Genomic DNA, 9,742 nt, shown 5'->3' with positions numbered 1-9,742 from the left:
GGAGGGAGGGGGGCAGAGGAGAGGCCCCGAGGGCCCCCCACGAGGGCCCCGACCCCCCCGGCTCCCGCACCACGGACCCAGGCGTCCTGGCATGCAGCGAGCTGAGGCGGCCTCAGCTCCCGCAGCAGCCCGCGAGCGACGGTGACCCGCCGTCGGGTCCCTTTACCTCCGGCAGCCGTCCAGGGGCGACGAGCTCCCAGGGGATTCCTGGACAGAGGGAGGGAAGAGCCCAGAAAGGCGTTTTTATGTTTTATTGCAAAAGCACTCCGAATCCACGTGCCGCGAGAACGTCACTCGAGCCTCTGCCGCCTCCCCACCGCCAGTTACAAAATCCCACTCGTGTGCACATTTCTTTCTCTTTCTTAAAGAAAAACAATTCTTTAGTTTAGGAATCTGGAGAACTAAAGACACTCGGCTCCCCCCCCCCCCCAAAAACAAAGAAAACCTTCAAAAATATATCACACCAAGCTTCCTATTTTGTCATTTGAGGGAAAGTCATCCTTTCACAGGATCCCTTTCCCCTCATCCCACCCACTGAGGAACAGCCGATAAAACGCTAGACAAAATCATTTTTCTTAGGTTTTTCTTCCTCTAACCAACACACATTCAAACACTCGTGAATTAACAAATATTAAAACCTAGGAACCGTGTTAAGTACCTTTAACAATGGTGTTATACAAAGAAGGTCGACGCACTTCAAACAAAAATGCCCAAACAGGCAGTCATATGAAACCGGGTTATAAAATCAAGAAAGCTAAAGGTGATGCAATAAACCCACAGCAAACAAAAACAAACAAGAATTAGCAACCTACTTAAGAGGCTTACACTCAGAGACGTTAAACCTCATTTTTTGTCTTAATAAATATGCTGATAAAATAAGAAAAGCCGGGAACATAACCAGTGTTTTTTCTGCAGTAAAAAGTGAGACCTGAAACGGCACAGCTGCAGCCCAGGCTCACGCGGCCGTGGCAGAGCTGACCGCCCCAGGGTCTGCCCCCAGCGCAGCCACCCTCGTCTTCATCACGGAGAAACCTGGCAAAGGTGACCGAGAACTGCTCGTGCGGGGCCCCTTCTGCAGAAAGGCTTTTTACCTGAGCATCTCAGAGAGATCTAAAAGGGAGAAAAAAAGAGGCATATCCCGAGCCCGCAGGCTGCACAGGGCCGATGTTCAAGCCTGGCGCTTAACCGCACTTACAAGTCACCGAATAGGAGCGCGCTGAAGACACAGACCTTAGCTGAGACCTCCGCGCTGTGAAATCATCAGCTCAGTGGTCTTTCGTTCTTGTTTTTATTATCCCCGTGTGGGCGGAGGAAAGTCCCTCTCGCAAAGAGGACACCAACAGCCGAGACACCGACTGCTCTGCGGCTCTCGAGGGCGTCCTCCACGCACAGCACTCCCCGCGCTGCCAGTCCCGTCCCCCTCGCACGATGACACCCACAGACTAGGGAAAACAAGCCTTCTGGAGAGGAAAAAAAAAAGGGCATTCAGAACAGGAGCGGAAGAAGCTCCAGCTAAATGAAGAAACGATTACGCCAGAACAGCCGGACGCGTGCAGCCCCCTCGGAGCCCCTGGCCGGTGCCCTGCCTGGTGGCTGGCCGCGAAGGTTTAGCAGGCGGGCACAGCACACACGATGTGCGTATTGTCACACCACGGAGGACCTCAACCTGTTCTCCCAGCGACGGTGTGCAATACAAGCAGAGCTTTACAGGGAAGTTATGCCTTTTGCTCTAAGAAACTCCATTTTCCTCAGACCTGGCCGCTGCAGGACACAACAGTTCCCGCTGCTCTCAGCAGAAAGCTAATGTTGGAGAGTGTTGCATTACTTTAAACATTTAGAGAAAAGGCTCACGGAAGACCACACAAAATGCTCCTTTCCTCTTCCATCCACTAAACAGTATTTCTGGAATTGGTCATAAACCCTGGCAGCCAGGATATGCAGTTTTTAGTACATGCCTGGTAGACCTGGGAACTGCCCAGACAGAGGTGAGGATCAGTGTTGCTGCAGCTGTTTCCACACAACAAACTTGTGGGAAACAATTTTGGTAACAGTTGTAAATCCAAGGGTGGTGATTTTAGGTTTCAAAGTGGGAAGAGGCAGGTGAGATCAAGCCAGTGCAGGTGCTAGAAATGCGAGCACGGAAGTATGGACAGCAGCAGTGAAGAAACCTAATGTCTCTCTTAGATTAACACAACTCTTGAATTTTGAACAATCAAACAAGTGCCTGAGCAGTTTTCTGAAGCCTTTGTATTTTGGTTTTAGAGGCTGCTCTGAAACCCTCAAAATCGAGAGTCCCAGCACCAGGCCCCAACTCCGTAATATCTCTTTACGGAGTCCTCCAGGTCCTACTTCCTAGATACAGGAAAGAACCTGCAGAGGAGAAAAACAAAAAACAGAAAGATAGAAAAAAAATGCTGTCAGTGAACTGGTGAGGGTACAAGACCGACAGCCCTGGAGTTTGCAACCCTCTGCTCATCCGGAGAGCCCGAGCTGCCATGCTGCCCCCTGACTTGGCCTCGCACCCGCTGCCGGCACAGAGGATCAAAGAGAACCGTTAGCCTGGTGGGGAGGGGTCGGTGCTGGCAGAGAACATCTGGCAGACACGAGAACCCCAGCTCATCGCACACAGAGGCAGCCAAATTCGCAGGAAGGTTTTCTTCTTCCTTTGCATTTAATGGTAAGGGATTAGCCAGGATCGGAACAAAACTGGGACGAGAAGCCCTGACCTCTGCTACAAAGGAAAAAAACGGGGGTAACAGTGGACATCCATCAGGAGGGCACTGGATGTGTGTAGAGTGGTAACAACATGTAAAAAACGGAGTGGTTCAAGCACTAGCCACTGGAGAGAGGAGCCTGCAATACCCTGTCCACGTGTCAGTCTGCCTTCTTTCCCAGTCTTTTAAAGACGCTAACAGTGCCTGTATTGTCCATCTGAGCGCTAGGGGTTTCGCTGGTGCTGCTTACCTTCGCGCTCCCCCAAGTCCTCTTTATGGTGACCCTGAACTCGGGCTCCGTTTTACTCTTCGTGCTGGTGATGCTGCTGTCCTGGGCCTCCGCTGGCAAAGAGGCCTTGCCCAGTCTCTGGATGACGCTGACTTTGGATGCTGCCGGCTCCAGCTTGCGTTCTTTTGCTGCTAGGCGGACACTGGTGGCACTCCTGTTGCCGAGCCGCCGGATGGCGGTGGCAGCTGGTTTGGCCTCTGAGCTAGTGGCTTTTGCTTTGATGGTCACTACCGGCTTGGCACTTTCCTTGTGCGTGGGCTTGGAGAGCTTCTTCAGGACACCGGCGTACTGCAGGACAGAGCAGTCGTCGTCACTCTCCACTGCTTTGTCCCCATCCACCTCCAACGTGTCACCCAGTCGGCTGAACACCCCTGTGGGCTGGGAAGCAACAAAGGGATCGTCAGTGTCACTGGGAAACAGGGCAAACAGAAGGGCAGGAGCGGAGGACTGGGGTTTGCCAAGGGAGCGGGCAGACACGGGAGCAGGACACGAACACCCAAGGTCCTTCTCCCAGCTCTGTCATTTTGGGGATGTCTGAATTGTCTCCACTTCCCTTCGCTCCCCACTTCCCCTGCTGTGGAAAGGGAATAAGGAACGTAACCTCACCTGCAAAGCGTTTTGAGACCTGCTGAGGAAAACTGCTGCCTGGGATGCAACAGGGATTACTCCTATATCACAAATATCTGTGGCTTTTAAAATAACGTTTCCTCACACTTTTATTTAGGGGCTGACTCTGCAAGCTGTAGCAAAGTACACCCCAAAACTTCCTTGCTGAACTTTTTGCCTCCAGAAAAGGGAACAATATATCATATCCTATATTAAAGGGATCAGAACAGAAGCACAGACAGGGAAATGATTTGCTGAAGTCACCCAGGGGTCAGGAGCCACTGGTGAAACTCAAGCTTCCTCCATCCCACACCAGTGCTTTCCCACAGCATGTCCCCGTCATTTTAAGTTTTCTCTAGGTTTGAGCTAATTTTTCTGTGAGAAGTACTAGGTTCTCGGTCCCCAAGACTCCATTCCTCTTCCTTCGAACAGGCAGAACAAAGGCAACCCCAGGGTGATCTTCCCGAGCACCTACACCTAGCACCACTCTCCGCCCCACCAGGCCCTTCTAATTCAACAGCCAGTTCAGTGCCCTCTGGTCAAATCAGTGAACGAATGATGATAATTATATCCACTAATTTAGCAATTTGAACATCAGCAACTGCAACTCAGGTCCAGTCTATTTAGTGAGGCCACTATACTGGCAGTCTGATTTTCTGCACGCGAGCCTGAGGCACAGGGTTTTTTTGCTGGATCACAAGTCCTTTGGGTCTGGCTGATAAGGACCTTCAGCCTTTCAGAAGCCAGGATGAGACTGTCAACCCTGAACAAGTCTAGGGAAGGGGACCCTCACCTTCGAATCTCACGACACTGGGATAAGGGAGCTCTGCAAATACAGCACAGCTATAATGAATGACAGCGTGGCCCTTATCCAGCACTCAGCACCCCAAACACGGGATACAGACAGCTGTGACACAAAGCATTGTGCTATGTCGTGAGGCTGAGTGACATCTCCCTTCCACCCTAGTCCTAGCAGCTTCAGCGGGGTTAGCAGCACAGCAGTGCACTTGCCCACCAAAACACTGGCAACGGCCGAGTCGCAGCTGAAGGCAGAAAGAGCACTTCGCTCACCTTGCCTCCTGTAGTCGTGTCAGCTTTTGTCTCAGCTCCCAGACGATCAAACACAGATGTCCTCTGGAGACCTGTCGTTTTCAAGAAAACAATCATGTCTTTGAGACTTCCCTAGAAAAGGAAGCTAGAGGAGGCTGTACAAAAGCTACGCAGGGTAACGCGGCCAATATCAGGGGCTTGCAGGACCATATTGAAGAGGCGTGATCAGGGCACCCAGCAAAACCAAACAATGGCCGCTGTAATGTTGAATAAGTCTCCAACGGATGGTAAAGCTGTTCCTCCCACCCAAACCCAGCTATCTCTTCTTGTCTCTTTTTCACAAGCAACCCTTAAACAGAAATGATTGCAACTTCTATTGGTCATAGTGACTTAATACATGTTCAAAATATACAACTTCCACTCAACAGCTATCTGGAATCAAATATCCCAACGCAATCGAGCTTCAGCACCTAGTTTGTAATGCTAGGCTAGGTCATGGGGACAGAGAGCAGGTGAGGCGAGGGAAGTACTGCTCATCCTGTCTTTCCTAGTGACAGTCAGAACTGTGAGTTTCTGGAATAGCTTTCCAAAAGAGACAACAAGATCAGAAACACCCACTGGGTAACTGGTTTTTGAAGAGCTCAGCGCACCATGAACACATTGCTGGTACCTTTGGCTGCCTGCTGCTCCAGGATTTTCTTAGTCCTAGGAGTGGTGCCCTTTGGCATGTTGATGATGTACTTCCCCTCCATTTCTGCTGTGACTCGGCGGCGCTTAACCGGGACCGTTGGACTCTCGTCCGCTGTGTCACACAAACCTCAAAGGCAAAAGACAGACAGAGCTGACACCAACTGCTATTAGCTTTGAGGTGGCAATTCTCATCGCTCCAAGAATTACATGCGAAAAGGGCTTTACACTGCCGAGGGGGCAGCACTAGGGCACTACCCCGGGCTTGAGAAAACTCTGCTACCGACTGCTCTGATGCCAACAGCTACCCTGCAGCACTGGGGCTCTTGAGGCTCCCCCCTTCGCCTCGAACTACTCGTGAGCATGAACAAGGGAACAGGAATCAGGTCGTGACAATGCAGCTAGATCCAAGCTGAAAGGCGGCAGCTATTAAATGCCCACAGCAAAATTTCAATTCAGAATAAAAGGAAAAAGCAAGAGCTGCCCCACACAGCACGGCAAATGTTTCCCACCATTCCTGCTGGGAAACATTCCCATCCATACCTGCTTTTGTATTTTTTGCGGCAAGTTTGTTGGATACAGTGACAGAGATTTTGGATGTGCTGGTATCAGGCCTTCGGACAGGGGTAGCAGGTGGTGAGTCTCTGCTCAAGCTGTTAGCAATCATACGGGTAGCAGCTGAAGGGCAAGGACAGTGAGTTGAGGAAGATCAGGACGTACCGTGTACCAGGCCCACAGATATATTAACAGCAGGGCTCTCGTTCTTCCTACCAGCGTCTTAAACCTACAGTGGCTATGGTCAGCGCAACAAGGAGAGAGCATCCATCTGTCACGTAATGGAACGGATCAGCTCTTCCCTGAGCAACGCCCTGATCCCATGGAAGGCAGCCATCAATTATACCGAGCCGTGTGTAAAAGAATACATCTAGTTTGTATTTATCGGGCAATGGATTTCACTCCCCAGAAACCCTCCGCAACCTCCGGCCAGCCCCCACTCACCGCTGTTGGCGTTCCGGCGCAGTTCGGCCTGCACGCTCGGTGGGCTGGGGCATATCGATTCAGTAGCTGCCTTGCACATCTCCTACAGAAAACAACACAGATTTCCCCTTTAGCAGGAGAAAACAAGGATCCTCGTTGCTGCTGGCAGCCTGCAGGCAAAACTCAGAAGCAAGGTGAGTTGGGTGGGCTCAGTTAAGGGCCACTGTGGCTGCTGATCAGGATGGCTCTCCACTGCAGCGCACCACGAGACTATGATGCCATCTCCACACTTAGAGTGAACATCCCATCAGTCTGTCCACCAAAAAGGCAATTTTAACTTATTTTTTGGCCCACAAGCAATCTATTCTCTCTAGCACACTCCAAAGCTGCACCCCCTTCTCCTCCCAGGAAGGGAGCGGCGCTGCCCAAACGAATACAAGCGATGCCCAGGCCAGCGCTGCCTGAGAGCACGCCATACCTGTCTGTAAACGACCTTGGCGTGTTTGAGGATCGCAATGATGTCCCCCACTATCGTAATGCCCAGCTCGTTCATGATCTCTTTGTTCAGGTCCATCAGCATGTTCTTCTGGATTCTGCAGAGAAGAAGTAATGTAGCAAGTGGCTCAGCAGCAGGGGACAATTCCCTGCACATACTCTAATTCCCTACATTATAGGAGCTCAAATTAATTAAGCCTCGAGCAAGCTGTAGGATCATATCCCCAACCTGGGATAGAATGCAGTAGCTGTTACAGAAAGAAACAGTGCTGATAATGAAAAGGAAACTCGGACCAGATTCATAATTAACCTAACTAACTAAGCAGACTGGAAAGAGGCCAGGACGCTTGGGTTAACCCTCTCCCTCCCCTCATCAGGGGATCCATAATAGCCAAAAAGCCCAGGAATTTGAGTGCTGGAACTCATAAGCTAGAAGTACTCTGCGTCACCTCGCTGCCTGATCAGTGAATGCTGCCAAGGGACTGGCAGGGCATCCCGCAGCTTCCCAGCGGGAAGCTGTCACTGAAAAGAAGCTGTCACCTCCATGGGGCTGCAGGATCAGGGCCTGGATCCCTATAGACCAATTTAAAGTAGGGCTCGTCTCCCCACCACAGAGGAACCTCCTGCTCTGCAGAGGGACATGCAGCGCCTCGGTTCACTCCAGTGAGAACATCCCGTTATTTACTATTCCAAAGCAAAGGGAAAGTGTTGCCTGCTCAAGATCTCACCTGTTATCTACAAACGTAACTGCGTAGTTGACGGCAGGGCCTGGAGGAATCCCAGCTTCCTTGAAAAACTGAATCCATTCTGATGTAGCTGAAAAATGCAACAGACGGAGAAAAACAATCAGAGGATGTCAACAGCAGCCTGCCGCAAAGCCCTCTGAACGGGCAAAGGTTTGGCACGGCTGGCCGCCCTGGACAGGCCCTTCCTGCCCACAGGCACAGGCGAGCGGGGCTGCTTTCTCAGCAACCCGGAACACAGGCAGGAGAAAAACCTCCGCCAGAGCAGCACCGGATTTGTGGCTGGTGAGGCCAAACTGTAGCACTAGCAGCGTGTGAGACCAGAAAGAAATTCAAAGTCAAAGCACAAACTCTGTAGGACCCAGCGCAGTTTTCAGGAGACCCACAGCAGGCCCTGAGCACACAGAGGTCCTGCGATGCAGTCACAGCTTTATTTGTGGATTTCCCAGGCTCTGGGAGTTTCAGTTGTGCTCATCATATCTCTCTGCTATCCTTTTTTTGTGGTTTGGCACACACACTCCCAGAAGCTCATTCCAAACATTTGCAGCTGCTGTCACATGTCTAAAACAAGGCTGATTAACCTGATCGCTCGCGCACCAGGAGCAAAAGTGCTGCTATGATCACAGGGGGAAAAAGATCGTCTTACAGATGAAAATTTGCTCTTTGAGTGTCTTTACACCATAGTTATCATTTTACTAGGACTTCCACTCACACGTAAAAGGGGCGGGGCAGGGCCACATTCACAGAGATTAAAATATCTCCCCTTCAGACTCACCCATAGTAACTGACACCATTATGGAAAATCCAGAAAGACCCACAAGGGTCTAGGTCTCACTTCCGAAAAAAGCCTGCAATGAAGTAACACATTATAAAGGCAACTGCGCTTCAGGAGTGACATCGGCAAAATGCCAGTCCTGGGCTTCATGCAGCAAGAATAGCCCATCGGAAAGTCTCAGGACCTCGCAGCACAACCCCTCTGACGCAGGAACGGACAACCGTCAGTCACCGCTCTCCTACCCCCCTCCGCATTCAATCACTGCTGTTCACGGAGGGCTACAGCTCCTCTAAAGAGAAACAACCGCAGCCTCGTGGAGACCCTGGTTTGTGGCAGCCCCCTGTTCCTCCTGCCCCCACAACACATCTGGAGGCCCGGGACTGAGGCGCAGCGCCCCAGCTCCGCTCGTGGCTCCTTGGATCCCGCAGGTTCCCTCGAAGGCCCCAGTGCTCCATGCTGCCCCGGGGGCTGCTCTCACCCCCAGCCCCTTCCCTGCCCCATCTCCACACCCGCCCCGAACCTGCCAGCTCAGTGCAGCCGCCTCCTCCCTGCGTAGTCCCACTCCCCTTCCCCTGCCCTGCTGCCCCCTCCCTGCCCCACATCCCCTTTTGTCCTCTACGGCCCCCTCCTCCTGCCCCACAACCCTTCCCTCTCCCTACAGCCCCCTCCTCCTGCCCCACAACCCTCCCCTCCCCTTATTGCCACCTCCTCCTGCCCCACAACCCTCCCCTCCCCTTATTGCCACCTCCTCCTGCCCCACACCGCTCCCCTCTCCATACTGCCCCCTCCTCCTGCCCCACAACCCTCCCCCCCCCCCCGGTCACCTCTCGGCTCCCGCCGCGCCCCATCGCCGCTCCTCCAGCCGCCGGGGCAGGCCCAACCGGAAGGACTAGCCACGGAGTGCCGGAAGTGGCTCGCCGGCCAGCCCAGCCCGCCGCCAGCCTCGCGCCGGCGCAGAGGCCCCTCTAGGCGGCAGTGGAGGGGTAGAAAGGCAGGGAGAACCATAGAGCGCTGGCGGACCGCGCGCGCCCCCGATGGCGGCTCCGGAAATAGCCCCCCCCGCCCTCCGCGGTCGCCGGGTTCCCGGGCAGGAGCCGGGCGGGGAGTGAGCGCCCTGGAAACGGGGCCCCGAAACAGGGCCGCAGCCCGAAACAGGCCTGAGACAGGGCCTGAGCGTGTCCCTGGTCCAAAACAGGGCCCGAAACAGGGCCCTGGCCTGAAACACGGCCCTCAATGTGTCCCTGGTCCTAAACACGATCCTGACCCTAAAAACATGGTCCTAAACATGGTCCTGACCCTAAACATGGCCCTAAACATAATCCTGACCCTAAAAACATGGTCCTAAACATAGTCCTGACCTTAAACATGTTCTTAAGCATAATCCTGACCCTAAAATGGTCCTAAA

The 9,742-nt window shown here is 52.9% G+C and overlaps 1 protein-coding gene across 4 annotated transcripts; it reads right to left on the bottom strand.

Annotated features, from left to right (window-relative positions):
• Positions 1 to 236: 236 nt before the first annotated feature.
• Positions 237 to 9,312, bottom strand: C34H19orf47 (chromosome 34 C19orf47 homolog). 4 transcript variants are annotated; one of them, XM_026120060.2, is made up of 10 exons: positions 9,162 to 9,312; positions 8,338 to 8,410; positions 7,548 to 7,635; positions 6,803 to 6,917; positions 6,346 to 6,427; positions 5,890 to 6,024; positions 5,330 to 5,476; positions 4,681 to 4,751; positions 2,965 to 3,381; positions 237 to 2,370 (listed from the first exon to the last, which is right to left on the bottom strand). In XM_026120060.2, the coding sequence occupies exons 2-10, from the start codon at positions 8,354 to 8,356 to the stop codon at positions 2,353 to 2,355; spliced, it is 1,092 nt and encodes a 363-aa protein (XP_025975845.1). In that variant the 5' UTR covers positions 8,357 to 8,410; positions 9,162 to 9,312; the 3' UTR covers positions 237 to 2,352. The 4 variants fall into 4 exon arrangements, with proteins under 4 accessions (XP_025975845.1, XP_025975846.1, XP_025975844.1 ...); XM_026120061.2 differs by having other exon boundaries at positions 237 to 1,460; XM_026120059.2 differs by having other exon boundaries at positions 237 to 3,381.
• Positions 9,313 to 9,742: the final 430 nt, after the last annotated feature.

This window comes from Dromaius novaehollandiae, chromosome 34 (genome assembly GCF_036370855.1).
Source record: "Dromaius novaehollandiae isolate bDroNov1 chromosome 34, bDroNov1.hap1, whole genome shotgun sequence".
NCBI classification, from domain to species: domain Eukaryota; kingdom Metazoa; phylum Chordata; class Aves; order Casuariiformes; family Dromaiidae; genus Dromaius; species Dromaius novaehollandiae.
This window is presented reverse-complemented; position numbering and strand designations above follow the sequence as displayed.